Below are 16,829 nucleotides of genomic sequence, written 5' to 3' on the forward strand. Positions count from 1 at the left end.
ATAATCAATCACCGAGGATGGCCTGCACGACATTCGCCACCCTGAGTTGCCTCAGGTCGGTGTACGTCTGCAGAGGAGTGATTGGTGAGTACTCGCACTTCCAAAGGCCCGCCCAACGTCCACGGAAACGCACCTGTCCGCAACCAACGAATATGATAGGTTGTCCTGTCACGTATGTCATCGACAGCGCTGCGCCCACCTGTACGTCCGGCACGCGCATTAATCATTCATGCACAAGAGTTCGGTCAGCGCCCCCACGCTTGCCGGCCAGATGCCCGAGAGACGCACCTTGTCGTCGACCGTGTCCCACTTCGTGACGAGCATCCCGTCGATGCCGCGCTCCTTCCCGCCCGAGGACGCGGAGAAGTCGCGCAGCGCACGGTCGAATTTGGTGAGCTGGTCGACGGCCTCGTTGCCGACTAGCGCCTCGCCGACAAAGATGATCTTGTCTGGGGTGTTGACGGCGACGAGCTGTTGGGGTGGGATGGAATGGAACGTATCAGCGGCCGTTGTTCGGACGTGGCTGAGAGATTGCTTACCTTGGCCAGTGCGCGCATGAGGGGCTGGTAAAATCGGGCATCAGAACTGCCTTCAAAATGAAATGCTCGTGACATAGCGCATCTTACCTCATTATCCTGCATGCGGCCCGCTGTGTCGATGAGCACAACGTCGAAGTCGTTGTCCCGGCCTGTGAGGGTGCTGTCAATGCTATACTCGCGGACAGCAAACGTGCAAGCAGACCATATGCAATCGCCTCCTTAGCAATGCCAGCAGCATCCTTGCCATATCCGCGTTCGTATAGCTCCACTCTGCCTTTACTGTCCGTGGCGCCGTTGATCCCGAGCATGCTCAAGTTGCGGACATGCACACGCAGCTGTTCCACCGCGCCACTCCTACCGGGTCGTCAGCACCGCACAAACTACACAGACCTAGGGCGTAGTAGTATGTACCGGAAGGTGTCGCACGCCGCGATGAGGACGCGCAGCCCATTCTGGATGAGCCAGAAGCACACCTTTGAGAGGTTCGTGCTCTTCCCGACACCGTTCACGCCCACGAACGTGATGCTATACGGCAGGCGCTGCTGCGACGACGGCAGCGGCGACGACAGCTTCGTGCGGATAGACAGCAGGAGGTCCGTCGACGTCTTCGGCGTCAGGATACGCGTCAGCGCATTCGACAGCGCGAGGCGCACCGCGGCATTCGTGGCTAGCGAAGAATGTCAATATTGCCGTCAGCGCCGTCCACGCGCTGCCGAGAGCAGGTAAACCCACTCTGGAACCCGCCCACTTTCTTGCCGACGAGGCCCTCGCCGACGCTCTCGCAGACCTTCTCCGAGATCTCCTTCGCGACGTTCTTCTTCATCAGGTGCTGCTTCATGCCCTCCAGCACGGGCCGCAGGTCGTCTTCCGTCAGCACCTTGCTGCCCGTCAGGCGCGCGAACAGGCTGCCCAGCGCGCCGAGCGAGCTTCCGCTGCTGCTGGTCGCCGCCGGGCTGCCGCGCAGCACCTGCGCGAGCGCGTCGTCCGCTTTCGCGCTGGCACTGGCGAACTCCCAGTCCTTCACCTCATACAGCCCGTCCTGCGTGCGCGTGCCGAGGGAGCCCGCGTCGACGAGCGCGGAGAGGTCCGCCGCGGCAGGCTGCCCGCCCGCGCCGACCTTTTCGTAGCTAAAGTCAAGCGAGGCCATGTCCGACTCAGAAGGCGCTTCATCACCCCACTTACGCTGCACCTTTCCCTTTGGCTTGCGCTTCGTAGGCGTCTCGGAGCTGAGGGTTTGTCAGAGGGTGAACGCGGGGAGACAGAGCGACCTACTCAGAGCCGGGGAGACTGTCTCGCCCGCTGTCTGCGTCCGACCGGCCCGCCCCACGCTTGCCTCCGCGGCCGCCCCGCCCACGGAGGCGGTTCTTGAGCGCCTGCACGTTCCGCGCTATCTGCTCTGCGTCGACGGCGACCGAGCTCGACTGCGAGGGTACTGTATTCTGCCATTCAGACGATGCGCGGTGCCGGGCGGTGAGTCACGCACCAGTGCTGAAGTCGTCCGACGGCGGACTGGACTCGATGACCGCCCGAGGCGCGTGGGTGGCACGGCCTCTCCGATCCTGCTGCCCATCAGAACCGTTGCAAGCGGAGAGGAAGATGAGAGGCGGACGCGTCCAGCGGGGTCGTTCTGCGTGACTCGTAGCATGGGCCTTCTGACGCATCGCCAATTCGGCTTTATTATGTAGTCAGGGAGAGCCAGAATAATTCATAGAGCGGACGCGAGCTGCGCCGGTGTATATTCTTTACTGAACACAAGGCAGACCACGGGCCCCACGGCCAAGCGGTGTGAAAGAAAAAACACCCGCGTCCAGAAGTGAGTACGGAAGCATTCAGGACACTCTGCTTGCCATCGCGCGAGAAGCTCCCGGCGGGCGAACATAGGATCCCCGACCTTTGCGGGGATTCAAAGAAGGCCAAGTTTACGCAGTCATGTATAGACTTGAGGGACGAATAGCCGATTATTGCCTGAATGGGAAGATCCACGCAAACAGCCGCGAGGACGGCTAGCGTTGCGGACGACGATCGCTGTCGCGAATCACACTATGACTCCCAAAAGCGAACACGAACCTGGGCAGCCTTGTCTTCTAGACCTCTAAGCAGCTTGTCGAAGATGGCGTCCCAGTCCGCGAATGCTTGTGCAAAATTCCAGGTCGCTGCGGGCTGTATGGGGCTGGAAGAGGAGAGCTTGGCGGTGCTGACAGCATGGAGCGAGGCAACGAAGGAGGCCAGGAAAGGTTCGAACAGCTTGACAAAGAGGGTCTTCAATGCAGCGAGGAGCTCATCGACGTATGTCAGTTGCAGAATGCGTTGGTATGCCACCTGGACCGGACATTGGAGGGTCATGTGTGCCGTGGGGGTTCTAGACTCACGACAAAGATCAATTCAAGGTCGTTGACGAAGGACCATTTAACGGCGTATCCGTCCTTCTCGTATGTTTCGTCCGAGTTCCGGCCGTCGATGAGGGCGTCGCGGATGAGGGAGTTGACGGGGGACGCGGCGGAGGCGGCTGCATGTGATGCTGCGGGGGTGAAAGAGCGGGACCAGAGGATGACTCCGCCTGGTGGTGGCTCGCAGTCGAGTCAGAGGAAAGGGAAGGAGAGGAACGCACCCTTGTGGGAGATGGAGCAGTGGTCGAGCATGGCTGCAGTATTCAGAGACGCGTGCCCATGGGCGCCAATTGATCGAGAGCGTAACGCGTCGTGTAGGCGCCCATAAAGACACGGTACACGCTCACATGGCTTATCGGAACGCGTCCTCCTCCCTGCCCCAGCGGTCCCCGGCCCTGGTCCCCTTGCTTTGGTACCAGTTCAACTTTAGAAGCATCCAGGCTCACTTATAAATCTCTGCGACATCCCCGTCCTTTTCCCCGCGCTCCTTGGATACGCACAGTCTACTCTACCATGGCTACACAGAGCACTCGCACCGGCACCCTGGGCACCCCCCTTCGAGTCGTGACCAACTCTTACGAGATCAAGAAACGTCCGCAACTCATATACTACCACTATGACGGTACGTGATCGTCCGTTCGCCTGTATATTGCATACTAACTGACATTACTCCAGTCGGTAAGCATATGCTTCTTCGCAACTGGCCTGCGCATTCTGAAAATGGCCAAGCCATTTCTCCCGACGTCAAGGTATCGCGGCGCGCACACGAGATTGTCGACAAGATGCAGCTGGAATACCCGAATGTCTTCAATCCCCGAGCGGCCTACGACGGGAAGAAGAACCTCTTCGCGCCCAAGCCAATCCAGAATGCAGAGGTGAGATTCCATCCGCAAGACGTCCCGGGGTAACTCACATCCCCTCTAGTACAATGTGCATATGTCGAATAACCCAGAAAAGGGTGTCTTTTCCGTGAAACTTATGCGTGTCGCAGCGATCAGTCCCGCGTGAGTGCTGTCAGATCCGGCATGTCTCGGTGCTGCCCCTTCAGCGACATCATTCTGGCGTATTGGTGTATTTTAGTGCTCCCTTCGTCTGTACGACCCCCGATTGAGCGCAGAAGAGCGGCGTGCCGTCCATTGTGGTCCCCATGATGGCATGGGGCGACTAATTATTGTGCAGCACGGCTTGCAGTCCCAGATTCCACATCTCTATCGTTGAATATTTCTGTTATAATTTCTGTTGTTGAGCACGAGTGCGCCGTGCGATAGGAAGACGTGAAGAATAGAAATAGGCTTTCATCAATCGTCATGAACAACTAACGACGCGCCTACAGCGATATCGACCGGTTGATAGCTCCCGGAGGCGCAGGCGCCGCGGCGAGCACGATGGCAGTAAATCTGCTGCAGATCATCATCAGGCAGGCCCCTAACAAGTAGGTGTACCCCTCGACGGTCTGTGACATGAAGTTCACGGCGTGCGCCTCAGGCGGCACGGCTTCCCTCCCGAAGCGCGCTCGTTCTTCGTAAATCAGGGCAACCAAGAGCTCGCCGGCGGCTTGCAGGCATGGCACGGATACTTCCAGTGAGTGATCCCGGTCGCTCGTGAACCGCCAATCGACGCCAATATCGCGACAGGAGCGTGCGGCCGGTGCTCAACCGTCTACTGATTAACGTCGACGTCGCAAACGCTGTTATGTGCGTGCATGCACACACTTCGCAGTAAGGTGAACCGAGAGCACTGACAGCACACCAGGTACTCCCCCGGGCCGCTGGAAGGCCTCGCCCTCAAGTTCCTCGGCAGACGCGATATACGCGACCTCGACTCCGGGCGCCTGCGCCCCGGCACGCAGGAATGGATGAAGCTGCGCACCTTCCTCAAGGGTGTGCAGATCCGGCCCCGCGTCGGCACGGACAGGCCGACGACGAAGGGCCGGCCCATCAGGGACATCGTCGAACGAGCAGGCGACCACCAGTTCGAAAAGGACGGCACGCCGGCAACGGTCACGGTATGCCCGCCGGCTGCCATTCGCGTCGGTGTCATACTGACCGTGGCGGCTACAGGCCTACTTCAGGGAGAAATACGGCTACGCGCTGCGGTACCCGGGCATGTTCGGCGTGCGCATTGGGAAGGATGCGGTGTTCCCCGCCGAGGTGTGCGAGGTGATCCCCGGGCAGCTGTACAGGAAGAAGCTGTCTCCGGAGAACACGACGCAGTTCCTGCGCTTCTCCGTGCAGAAGCCCCACGAACGCCTCATGACGATCACCAACGGGGTGAACGGCCAGGTAGGCGGCGGCGCTCTCGCGCGCTGCGCTGAGATGCCTTCCTCACGCGCAGACCCTTTCTAGAACCAGGTCTTCGACTACAACAACTCGGACGTCATGAAGACGTCCGGGATGGTCGTGGACTCGCATCCGATCCAGATTCGCGGTCGCGTGCTCAACACGCCGCAGATCCGCTACAAGTCTGGCCCGCTCGTCGGTCGTCTCCTCACGCAAAAGCTGACCGTCGTTGACCATGCCGCTCACAGGACATCAGGCCGAAGAGCGGTGCGTGGAACGTCCTTGGGCGGACGCTGCAGGAGCCAGGCACGATTAACGTGTGGGCCGTCGCGATGTTCGATCCGAACACAAGGGAGGACGTCCTGGGGAATTTCGTGACACAGCTCCAGGACAACCTGCGGAAGCTAGGTACGCCCGCCGTTCCCGTGCTCACCCGGAGCGAATTGAGCGCTGATGTATATCGTGTCGCATTATACAGGAGTTCGTGCGTGCACCTATATCTATGTATCACCGCACTGTGTCTGAGACACAGCCCCGCATACTAGGAGTGATGACGTCGGCGTACATAGCCCGTGCAAATCCCTATCAAGTCGAGAACGTACGTGCACCTTGTGTTGCACGAAGACGGCCATTCTGCATGCCTACGACTGACTTCGTTCCACAGGAATTGTTAACCATTGCGCAGACTGCGGTGCAAGTCGCCGAGTACAATCGACCTCCAAGCCTAATTCTGGCGTTCCTTCCTGTCAACGCACCCGACATCCGTCGGAGGATCAAGCACTGGGGCGACGTCGACAAGGGCGTCCCAACCCAGTGCCTGGTACGTATCGTGACTAGCCCCCTGTTGTTGCGACGCATTCACACCATGCCGCTCAGCGCGCGGGGAAGTGGGAGCGAGCCAGAGACCAGTACATAAACAATGTTGCGTTGAAGTGAGTCGCCCGTCCCTTTACTTACCTTCCGAGCAGCTCCAGACCCCAGATTACCAGAATCAATGCCAAGCTCGGCGGCGTGAATTCAGCTATCAACGCTAAGCTCCTGCCGCAGTGCACAATGGTCATCGGTATGTCTTCCGCGGACGGCCCGTAGTAGCGTTTACACATCCTGGACATAGGCGCGGACGTTGGCCATCCTGGGCCCGGCATCATGAACCGCCCGTCCGTCACCAGCTTGGTCGCCTCCGTCGACCCGGACGCTACTAAGTATACGACATATGCGAGTGTACAGGCGCCCCGCGTTGAGATCATCCAGGACCTGGAACAGATGGTCACGGTACGGATGGCATCGCCCCGTGTCCTTGACATATTCTAGCTCACTATCATATAGAGGGCTATTAGCGATTTTAGGAAGTTTTGGGATAACAAGGCCTGGCCAGAAATGATCGTCTTCTATCGCGACGGCGTCTCGGAGGGCGAATACGCACAGGTGGCACAGCAGGAGGTCCAGGCAATCAACAGTGAGTGGAGATGCCACTCACTGTTGCACAACGCTCATTCCTCTGCAAAATCTCAGATGCCTTGCTCAACTACCGAGCTCTGGCGCCGGACGGCCAGGAAAGGAACCGCTGGACTAAGGAGTCAAAGCCCAAGCTCGTCTTCATTGTTGTGGGCAAGAGGTATGGACCCCAAGACTGTGGTTGCCTTTCTGAGCTGCAGATTGATGTTTTGCCAGGCACCACATACGATTCTTCCCCGAGAGTCGGTGCGCCTCGCCTCGCTGCTGTTTATTCCGGCGACGGCTAATTTCAGCGGTGATAGCGATCACGCTGACAGCTCTGGCAACTGCCCGCCAGGCTTCGTAGTCGACGACCAAATCACCAATGCAGTGTACCCTGATTTCTACTTGCAGTCTCATAGCGGGATACAAGGCAGTAAGTCGTCGGCTTCCTGCGTTGCGTTCAACGATAACACTGGACCGGTGTCTGTGCAGCGAGTCGACCCAGCCACTACATTGTCATCGAGAACGAGCCTGGGGCGACAATTGACCAGTAAGCCTATCGAGGTTGGACATGGCGGACCACACACTAAACGTGCTGCAGGATACAAGAGCTATCGTTCCGACTGTGCCATGTCTATCAGAGCGCCACCCGCTCGGTGTCCATCCCGGCTCCCGTCTACTGTAAGTTGACACCTCTCTGCTGCAGTGAAGGGTCGCTCACCCTTTGTGCAGATGCGGACGTATGTGCAGGCTCACGTCGTTGTTTACCTGAACTGATCCCCCAAATACTGCTAGCGTGTCTGTGCGCGGGCGGAGTTCCACTTCACGGAGGAGATGCGATACGGCGACTCGGACGCGGCGACGACCGTCAGCGACAAGGACGCCCCGTTCCCCCTCGAACAGTGGCAGCAGGGCTTCAGGCAGTCCTTGCTGGGCAAAGCGATGTATTTCCTCTAAGCCTGGACTATATGCGATCATGGCGCGGCGGCGCGGTAAGATGATGTACGATTGGCAAATGGTGAGCTTCTCGGCCAGATGACGATTTCGGAACGGCAGGATTTGGAACGGCAAGTAAGATTTGTGTAGCGTAGCTCTTAGATGGTGCCATTGGTGTAGCTCCAACGCGCGTGTGTACGATATTGCTTTTGCAGTGATACGGTCGGCTAGCCCCTTGACGAATCGGCAATACACTTCGGTGTGCAGACGAATGATCGCGCTCGACTGACCAATCCTCTTGAAACGTCTGCGATTCTACTCAGAAAGACACACCGCCACCCACGTCAAGTGCTGCGCTTCGAAGCTGCCACCCACACACGCAATCGCGAAATGCATATTGGCACGACCGGCCGGGCGTTCCGTGCCTGCATTAGGATCAGAATCGGACGTGCAAGGTAGGGGTGGGGGCACATTTATCATCGCCGCGCAGCACTACTATGTAATAGTGTAATAGCACTCAGCTCTGCCATTATCGACAATTCCGATTCCGGGCGTCCGATCTCTGCGAAACCGCGACGACACCGGGCAGAGCCAGAGCCAATTTGTCGCGAAGGAACGAACGAACAGATGGCCAACACACGCATGGTTTCGGCAGACCCGCAATTGAATGTTGAGGGTGGGGTGTGATGATGGACAGATGCATACATATCCGTGGCACCGGCCAGCAGCAGAATGCTGACTGAGATGGTCGGACGCCCTCGGACACGACGGCATGCCTGACCCCCTATGATATCCAGATAGCCCGGCCTGCGCGGTCGGATGAGCACACCGGCTGTATCAATATATCCCCAGTGGAATGACATGACCGCACCATCTGTTCTGTATGGTGCCGGTGTATGGAGCTTGCGCGAAAAAAAGAAGAAACAAAGGCAAAAAGAACACGAAGATGACAGCGCGGTGATCGATGCGGCGCACATTCAGTAGCGAGATGCGTTTATATGCGGATGCGGACACATCCCCAAACCTTCAGCGTGAACGTGCCTGGGTAATCCCGGTCTTCCTCAGGCCAGCCCGCGGCACCTGGGCTAGCGTCCGGCGTCCAGATTCGGATTACGTCGAGCGAACAAGATCTCTGCTGGTCGGATTAGCTCCGGAGCGGGGCCTGTAAGCACGTACCTGCCCTGCCAGAGCCAGTGGTGGTGCCACTCGAACCGCGCTCTCGCGATGCGCAGGCCGGCCAGTGACCCGGGGCGAAACAGGGTCTTTGCACATCTGGCGCGCGGGTTGTGGGCAGATGGCGTTTTTACTCGAGCAGCGTGTGCAGTACAGATGTATGTGCAGGCTATATACAGGGTCTCCCTCATGCCCGCCGGAGCTTCGCCTGTACGTACACTACTTACAGATGCATATGTAACGCGGCGCGCAGCGAGCTATAACGTACGCGCATGTGAACGAAGCGGGTGCCCACAGCCCCACGAGGGAGTGCGCACGGTCAGGCGGTCCACGAGCACAGCCCAAGCACCGCGGAACCTGCTGGCATTACCCATCACGCTAACACCGTGGTCCACAGCGGACTGCATGCCACGTAGCGTAAACAAAGACGGCTGCAGATGACCCAACGCCTGTGTGCTTGGCCCCTTCGCGAGTGATTCTGCTTGGCGCATGGGTGAATGGGAGGACGGCGCGCGGTGCGGGATCAGTCACACCGCGCATGCTTCGTCGCTTCGGGGCTTCGACGTTCGGGAGGATCCTTCTAATCTCGCCGTCTATCGTCTATCGGCACTACTCCTGCCGTCCCGCGCGGGATGGGTCATGGCGCCCCGAGACGAGGCGTGGAGTCTCAAAAGGGGATGCGCGGGGATGCACGCCATATTACACAGCGAAGGAAGATTGGCGCGGCGGTACGACATGTATCTAGGATCCGGAGAGTTCAATGGGCGCGAGGGCTAAGGAGTAAGGTGAACACACGTTGACAATAATGACATGATGGGTGGCATACCTTCCCGCGCGCCACTCGATGCCCAGCTACCGTACCCGTGCATTCCTCACATGGCGTGTCTGAATGGACACCGGAAGAGCGCGCATCGGCAGTGGGAGCGCTTGTGCGTTGGCGTCCGGCGGTACGCGATATGCGAACGGGTGGTTGTCGGGTCCAGAGACTGACCGCCGCTTCGCCGGCATGGTCTGGATTCCAGATGCGGCTGAGTCGGCTTCATCCTCGTCCAGACGGCGCTTTCGCTTGTGTGGGCGGCGGGTGTAAGGCGGGTGCGAGAGGTCCTCGTCGTCGTCCGGGAGGTCGTCGTACTGGAGGAATGTGGGCGAGTGGTAGGGCAGGGGCACGGGCGCGACGAGCGGTGCATTGCACACGACGTGCGTGGGGTGCGGCGGCGGGGCAGGGGCGCTCGCGGGCGAGGCGTCGCTGTCCCAGGATTGCAGGGACGCATCTGACGGCGCTGGGGAGACTGGACGGCCTGTTACGTGACGTGCGCAGGGAAGAGAGAAGGGCGACTTACAGCCGACTTCTGAGGATCCATACTCCTGCGGGATGATCGCACCAGCATAGTGGTATGGAAGGAGGTGTTCTTGCGGCGCAAGCGACCAGCGCGAGAAGGCGGAGAACATGTCAGAGGATGCGACTGGACTGTTGAAGAGGTAGGAGTCCTGCGCGGGGTGCCAGTACGGCTGCTGGGGCGCAAATTGCTGCTGGACAGCGTAGCCGAGGTGGGAGAGGTGGGTGACGGGAGTCAGCGGCGGGGGCGCCTGCTGGGGGCGTGTGTGGTCGTCTGACCTGCGAGGGGTGGCCGAGAGCATGGGAGGGAGGAGTGGGGAGAGAGCGGGGAAAGGAGGGAGGGAGGGGGGTTAATATAGCGGACGGGGGATCGGATAAGGAGTCAATATGGGGGGTGATGGGATGGGATGGCCGGGGCCGGGAAAGGGAAGGGGAAGCGTTGGCGGCGGTGAGGATTGACATTTGCAAACGGCGACGGGGGGCAAGGGCGCCACAAATCAGGAGGCATCCTCGGCTGCACTCACGCCGCCTTCTCCCGCCACCGCCTTTTCACACTCCGCGGCCGCTCCCTCTCTCCATTTTCTGCTCAAGGCTTATCGTGTACCAAGCACTCTCCCTCTCAAGGTGATCGCCTGTCCGCCCCTCCATACCCCGCGCCTCTGACCACTCGCTCCCCCAGATGCTCCCCTTCTGCCACCGCCTTCTCCCCGCCGCCCCCCACGCCCGCCGTCTCGCCACCGCCGCCACTCAGCTCCCCTACCACGTCCCCCGCAACAACCGCGGCTCCGTCCCCGTCTACACCGACGTCCGCAACGCAGGCACCCGCCATCTCACCCTCATACGCAACGTCCAGGGCAACATCGACGTGAGCCTGTTTCACCCACTCATCTTTCCCTCTGACACACCCGTCAATCCCGCCCTGCCCCATCAGGCCCTCGCCAAGGACCTCGCAGATTCCCTCCACTCCCCGGGATCACCAGACGCGCAGCGCATGAAGATCCAAACAATCCGCTCAAAACACGTCGTCCTCTCCGGTGGTCGCTGGAAACACCAGCTCACCCGCTGGCTCGTATCAAAGGGCTTCTGAATCTGATCCATCCCACTTCGTTTGATCTCTTCTACGTTAATTATGACACCTGCGCGTCTCTCCCCCTGTCCGCGCGTGCCCCCCTACAGTTGCTACTTGCCCGTAGTCTGTCTTGCCTCCTGTCGTCCTCTGGCAATATCATCATGTCCGATACCCTTGTCGTCCCACGCCCGTATGTATGCCGGCAGTGACACACCGTCGCCCCACCTTATGTGCGCGCACTCCATGTCACAGGCATATTCATAGCCTCCTATCGTCATGCAGGCACATGTCGCGCCCGCGTCCATACCGAGCTGCATGCGCACGGTCACATCGCAGCCCGCCGCGCACGCGCTCGGCCCGCGGGGCGCCCGGTCGCGGAGCATGTACACATATCTGCCCAGCCTGCACACGCAGAGCCGTCCACGATGGTATGTTTGTCGCCGAGCCCTTCGCGCGTAAGGAGTGCTGAGATCGTCGCGGCGATGGCGTGCCTTGTGCCGCCGTGTCAGGCGTGCAGGCCCGTCAGGCACGACGATCGCCAGCCTGCCCATTGCAGTGGCAATCTCTCCCATCCGGGCACCGCGCACACCCACATCCAGCAAGGTCTCCCTGTCCACCGTGCCTCTCACGACAGGGGTCTCAACGCGCGGCCCTTCAAACTGAGACCAGAGCGGAGACCAACACTTATCGGCCGTCTCAGCTGAGTATCTGCAGCGACAGGTGTTATGGCGCGTGCGTTCTAGCAGCTTCTTGAGACACTTCCTTTGAAGCGACCGGCGTCATTGGTGACCTTGGTGATGCGCGCCGCTCCGCGATACCACCTATTACTAGCCCCAGCTACGCGCGTCCGCAGCGCGGCTTACGGCTCAGGCGATACACAGCGGCGGGTTTCATTTCATTTGTCACAGGACGCCGACGTATCGACACACTTATCCGAGTAGCGAGTATAGTTTGGGTTTCGAGTGGGTGCGTGGAGCTGGAGCGAGATTGATGCGGCCAGTGGGCGACCCGCGCGCCGCGGCGACTTGACGTTCGATGGCACGTCTCTGCGCGCGGACCGCGGTCATTATGCGTCGCCGTCTGGGCTCCATGGACCGTGGTATCTGTCTATTGTCCGGCGCCGTGACGCTGCGCGCGAGGCAGCCTGCTTTGTCCCCGAAGCTCTGGATATCCAGCACACGCGGCGGGCTGTGCAGGCACGCGTTTGGGAAGTATGTTGCGTGGGTCGAATTAGCAATACGTGTAGGCTACCGACCGATCATGCATAAATGAAGAACGGCTGGTGGGTGATCGTGCCGTGGCACGCCATCAGACAATCAAACCCATCCGTCCATTGTGTCTCAACTGTTGCAGCAGCGCAGCGTGTGCAGCATCTGGTGTTCAACGTTCAGACCCCAGGTGAGACATCAGTGGGAAGTTGAGTGCTGCCCATCATGCACCTTTCGAGCGAGTGGGTGTGATCCTGTTTGACAGCGCGTGCGCAAGGACGTGTTCACGCCAGATGTCTCAGGCCCAGGGCCAAGGCCGTTTGTTTATCATATGGTAGGTACACATCGCAGAACAAACAATCGAAGATGCTACGACGCGCACGTCCCAGGTCTCAAGCCGTGTTCCCGGCGTGGGCACGGGCTTGCGCATCCACTCCGCGATGCCGGGCGTGATCCTATGGCGTACTGCTTACCCCAGTTCGCGGATGGATGGAGAACGGGATATCCATCGCGATGCGTCATGCTGCGTGGGTCTATGACAATATGACACCGTATGCAGCGCGGCAGCATCAAATCCGTCAGCCTGATGGTAGACCAGCAGTAAGCTAAGCACATCCGCAAGCTGATTCGATCAGGTTTGATTGTGGGTAGTACAGCCGTCCGCGCTCGGGCATGCGCTCGGGCTGGGGAGGCGGGTACATTGTAAATGCATGGAGCTAAAGAGGGGGTGGCCTTGGAGCGCGCGCGCACGAATAGACAGGCGTTCGGGTGGTCAGTGAACTTACTTACTGCTGTCACTGCGCTGCGATCGGAGGATATCTACGGGCGACTGCGTACCTCGGCGCTTATAGGAAGAGAGCACTTGAGAGGCCGTGTGAGGCAATGAGAAGAGGAAGGACGCCCGTGGCTGGGTCAGTGGGCCGCACGGGAAGATTGTCAAATAACCTTGTTCGATGGTGAGATTGGAGGACGGGGAAGGATAGCCGCCGTAGTGAGGAGCCGATGCTGTGCCCCTGGAACGCAGAGGGGGTTTGTGTGTGCGCCCCAGCGGCCTGCGGTCAATGGAGACGAGAATAAGACGGAGGGAAGACAAGACCCAGGCGCACCCGAAGAGGGCCATTGAGGCCGAGGCGATAGCAGGAAATCTTTACGGCGCCAACTCTTATGTGTGCGCAACTACCTGAACTGTATGGTCCGGGGTGCAATTGAGCGCACGTAGAAGCTCCGGGCACGGAGAGATCTTCGTGCGTGCCTCGCGTCCACCTGTAGGATGGTTGAAGCGAGTGTACGGCGCGCATATCTCTGGCAAAAAACGAAGCGGGCACAGAGGTCAGCCAACGTGCGGTCGATGAGCAATCGAGGCCCGTTTTAGAGAATGGACAAGATATACAGGGCTCAGCTGATGCGAGGTATAGGGATTTAGGCCAAATCTCGGAGCTTCTCCCGGGCGTGGATCGTGTATGGTCCGCACACTCGGCTCGCTCTGCGGGAGAGAACACAGAGTGTTGCGAATGCGAAAACGTAAAGCATTGAATGAACGTGTGAAATAGTAATCCATTGTCCAGGAGTCGAACAAAGAAATATAGCAAAGATAAAGACCGCTGATCGGTGTCGAGCCCTTTTCGTAGACGACCAGCTGTGTGGATAAAGTATGCATGCATAAAAGAGGGTCATTGTCCCTTCGCTGTGTGTTAGTCGTCCACAACCCTGTGGACCGGCAGTGGGTTCCGGTCCTTGGTTGAGCCCGAACTTAGAGTGAGTGGCACATGGCTGCACAGCATGAACGCAGCAGGATAGCGTACTAGACAATGACGTATGCGGCTTTAATTGGCTAAAATAGCATGAGTCGACAGAAACACCAGGTGCTGCGGCTACACAGTGAACACAAGGCCGATCTACCTCCATCGCGAGGTGGTGTGTATGGCCGGTGTCCACTGTGCAATCAGGGCGTGCGGATATTCAATGAAATGCTAGGGCCAAGGGAAGGAACTCCGACGGATGTCTGCATCGCTCCTCGCGCGGCGCGAACTGCATACTGACTCGAGTCCAAATGGCCCCACACTCACAGACAAGCGAGAGAACACCGCAGACTATCAGAGGACTCGGGTGCGATCTGATGCCTGCTTCGAGAAAGGATACGTGGGCGGTAAAAATCTCACTGGTGGCTGCATATCTTCGTGAATGACTCGAACCTGAAACATACAAACGGCGTCCTACTTGCCCTTCGCAGCCAGGGAAAGACCGAGAGCTTTACATGACTGATTATAGATAATACTGGAGACTAGCATGGACTAGATCACAACGACAAGGGGACCTACCGGACACCCGAAGCTAAACGAAGTCCCGCTAGCTACGTAATCGTTGTCCTTGACATATTGTCCTCCATGCAACGTGGCTCAGTGTGTTCCTGACATTGATGGGTGAGGGAGAGAGTAGGCAGTGAGTGTTTTATGTCCAATGTTTCAACATCGGAAACTTGCAAGGACTGGATGGGTGGACGTTGAATTGTGCGAGCCCGGGGAAGGCAACCGGCATCACGGTGGAGGAAGATCCCAGTGATCGCAGGACCGATCTGAGGAAATTGATGTGGGCGCTTCTAGATCGGGCACTCGAGCGAGTCAAAAACGCTCCACCGCACAAACTCGTTTGCCACTCAGAGTCTGCACTGTCCCGTCTGCCTCTTTTCCGTGTGCACCCATGACCACCCCCAGCACAACCTCGTCTGGCGTCGCCACCCCGCCCGTTCCTCAGGGCGCGGGAAACCCCACCGGCACGCCTGTCCTTGCTCCCACCCGCTCGACCCAGGCCAAGGACGGCGGAAGCAGCAGTGGTAGCCTGGGCACCTTCGGAGTGCGTCATCATGCCATTATACCATTGGATTTGACTGAATGACCGACTTCCGTGCGATCCGATCATGCAGGTCAAGTCCGGGCTTGCCCAAATGCTGAAGGTGAGGATGAGCTCATCGCCGGATGGCCCGTCAGCTCATGTATGACTAGGGTGGGGTCATTATGGATGTCATCAATGCAGAGCAGGTACTAGGAGCGACCTACGTTATATCTGCTTCTCTCATGCTTCCGTAGGCGCGTATAGCTGAGGAAGCCGGGGCCTGCGCGGTCATGGCTTTGGAACGAGTTCCCGCAGACATCCGTGCGAATGGCGGTGTTGCACGTATGGTACGTGTGCTGAATTGATGCTGAAATATCAGGTGGCTAAATGCATGCGCCCAGAGTGATCCCAAAATGATCAAGGAGATTGTCGATGCCGTGACCATCCCCGTCATGGCGAAGGTCCGCATAGGACATTTCGTCGAGGCTCAGGTATGCCTTGCGACCCTCCATCTAACTGTATCTAATCGTTCGGTAGATCCTCCAAGCCATCGGCATTGACTACATCGACGAGTCTGAGGTGCTCTCGCCCGCGGACGAGGAGCATCACATCAACAAGCACGCCTATAAGGTGCCCTTCGTATGTGGCGCGCGCAACCTCGGCGAGGCGCTCCGCCGCATTTCCGAGGGCGCGGCGTTCATCCGCACCAAGGGCGAGGCTGGCACGGGTAACGTCGTTGAGGCCGTGCGCCACCAGCGTGCAGTCATGAGCGAAATCCGCAAGGCGAGCGTGATGAGCGAGGAGGAGCTGTATGCCTACGCCAAGGATATCCAGGCGCCGTTCCATCTGCTCAAGGAGACCGCACGAACGAAGCGGCTGCCGGTGGTTAATTTCGCCGCGGGCGGTATTGCGACCCCTGGTAAGTCCCCGGGGTGAGGTGTGCCTTCGTCGGTGATTGATAGATTGGGATATTAGCCGATGCTGCCTTGATGATGCAGCTCGGTTGCGACGGAGGTGCGGACGGCTTGGCTTCTTCTATGCTACATGACTAACACTGCACGCAGTCTTTGTCGGATCAGGTATCTTCCATGTAAGTTCTCGCTGGTATGGCGTGTGCCTGGGTCTCGAACTAAGCAAGCAAAACCTAGTCTGGCGACCCTGCCAAACGTGCACGGGCTATTGTGCAGGCGGTGAGTCTCCAAATATTTGCTCTCTCTTTTCAGCGGCTCACGTGGTATGCAGGTAACCCACCACAACAATCCCAAGATACTTGCAGAGGTCTGGAGCTGATTTGCCGCATCAGTGTGCACTTCTGACGCGATTGATTAATTTGCAGATTTCAGAAGATATCGGCGAGGCCATGGTCGGGATCACGATGTAAGACTTTCCCCTGTCACGCGACTTCGATCATATTGAACTTGTTTTCTAGCACGGATGAGATGAAGGGTGGCAGGATGGCATCCCGAGGCTGGTGAAAAAGGGCGCAAATCGCTTGGACTGCGGCCCAATGATCAATTGTGCAGTCCGAAACATTGTAGAAAATTTTTGTATCACTACTGGGAGATGTGATGTGTCCTACTACACACAGGGATCTCGTTCCCAGCAAGTTATGAATAGAGTGACAACTAAATTTGAG

General features: G+C 58.6%; 4 protein-coding genes across 4 annotated transcripts; 2 read left to right on the forward strand and 2 right to left on the reverse strand.

Annotated features, from left to right (window-relative positions):
• Nucleotides 1-4: 4 nt before the first annotated feature.
• POSPLADRAFT_1136039 (hypothetical protein) lies at nt 5-3,178 on the reverse strand (the record flags this gene model as incomplete). The annotated part of the gene is made up of 13 exons (XM_024484634.1): nt 5-67; nt 134-199; nt 289-471; nt 540-563; nt 627-688; nt 742-893; nt 951-1,206; nt 1,272-1,765; nt 1,812-1,971; nt 2,023-2,101; nt 2,601-2,858; nt 2,909-3,096; nt 3,148-3,178. The coding sequence occupies 13 exons, from the start codon at nt 3,176-3,178 to the stop codon at nt 5-7; spliced, it is 2,016 nt and encodes a 671-aa protein (XP_024341962.1).
• A 261-nt stretch (nt 3,179-3,439) lies between these two features.
• POSPLADRAFT_1032019 (hypothetical protein) lies at nt 3,440-7,599 on the forward strand (the record flags this gene model as incomplete). Its single annotated transcript, XM_024476821.1, has 23 exons — nt 3,440-3,548; nt 3,602-3,801; nt 3,851-3,930; nt 4,260-4,358; nt 4,412-4,507; nt 4,561-4,620; nt 4,679-4,931; nt 4,987-5,208; nt 5,272-5,400; nt 5,454-5,613; nt 5,775-5,803; nt 5,870-6,025; nt 6,082-6,137; nt 6,174-6,268; nt 6,320-6,477; nt 6,532-6,661; nt 6,718-6,820; nt 6,877-6,906; nt 6,954-7,075; nt 7,135-7,192; nt 7,244-7,323; nt 7,354-7,382; nt 7,438-7,599. 23 exons carry the CDS (start codon nt 3,440-3,442, stop codon nt 7,597-7,599), a joined length of 2,616 nt encoding a protein of 871 aa, XP_024341963.1.
• Nucleotides 7,600-8,572: 973 nt separating this feature from the next.
• On the reverse strand, nt 8,573-13,484 carry POSPLADRAFT_1044580 (hypothetical protein; the record flags this gene model as incomplete). Its single annotated transcript, XM_024478565.1, has 12 exons — nt 8,573-8,663; nt 8,755-8,796; nt 9,578-9,603; nt 9,628-10,040; nt 10,092-10,366; nt 10,612-10,656; nt 10,759-11,050; nt 11,371-11,864; nt 12,086-12,132; nt 12,215-12,403; nt 12,723-12,829; nt 13,202-13,484. 12 exons carry the CDS (start codon nt 13,482-13,484, stop codon nt 8,573-8,575), a joined length of 2,304 nt encoding a protein of 767 aa, XP_024341964.1.
• A 1,510-nt stretch (nt 13,485-14,994) lies between these two features.
• Nucleotides 14,995-16,799, forward strand: POSPLADRAFT_1038963 (hypothetical protein). The gene is made up of 12 exons (XM_024477469.1): nt 14,995-15,214; nt 15,285-15,314; nt 15,364-15,399; nt 15,448-15,540; nt 15,595-15,684; nt 15,731-16,112; nt 16,169-16,207; nt 16,258-16,291; nt 16,344-16,383; nt 16,436-16,471; nt 16,530-16,570; nt 16,623-16,799. Exons 1-12 carry the CDS (start codon nt 15,062-15,064, stop codon nt 16,666-16,668), a joined length of 1,020 nt encoding a protein of 339 aa, XP_024341965.1. The 5' UTR covers nt 14,995-15,061; the 3' UTR covers nt 16,669-16,799.
• Nucleotides 16,800-16,829: the final 30 nt, after the last annotated feature.

The sequence above is a fragment of the Postia placenta genome (genome assembly GCF_002117355.1).
Source record: "Postia placenta MAD-698-R-SB12 unplaced genomic scaffold POSPLAscaffold_3, whole genome shotgun sequence".
Lineage (NCBI taxonomy): Eukaryota > Fungi > Basidiomycota > Agaricomycetes > Polyporales > Adustoporiaceae > Rhodonia > Rhodonia placenta.

Bases quoted from the DNA above. Each gene is read 5' to 3' on its own strand.
- POSPLADRAFT_1038963 (XM_024477469.1), top strand. From the start codon at position 15,062: ATGACCACCCCCAGCACAACCTCGTCTGGCGTCGCCACCCCGCCCGTT. The intron at 15,400-15,447 runs GTACTAGGAGCG...ATGCTTCCGTAG, and splicing joins ATGTCATCAATGCAGAGCAG to GCGCGTATAGCTGAGGAAGC. The intron at 15,685-15,730 runs GTATGCCTTGCG...ATCGTTCGGTAG, and splicing joins GACATTTCGTCGAGGCTCAG to ATCCTCCAAGCCATCGGCAT.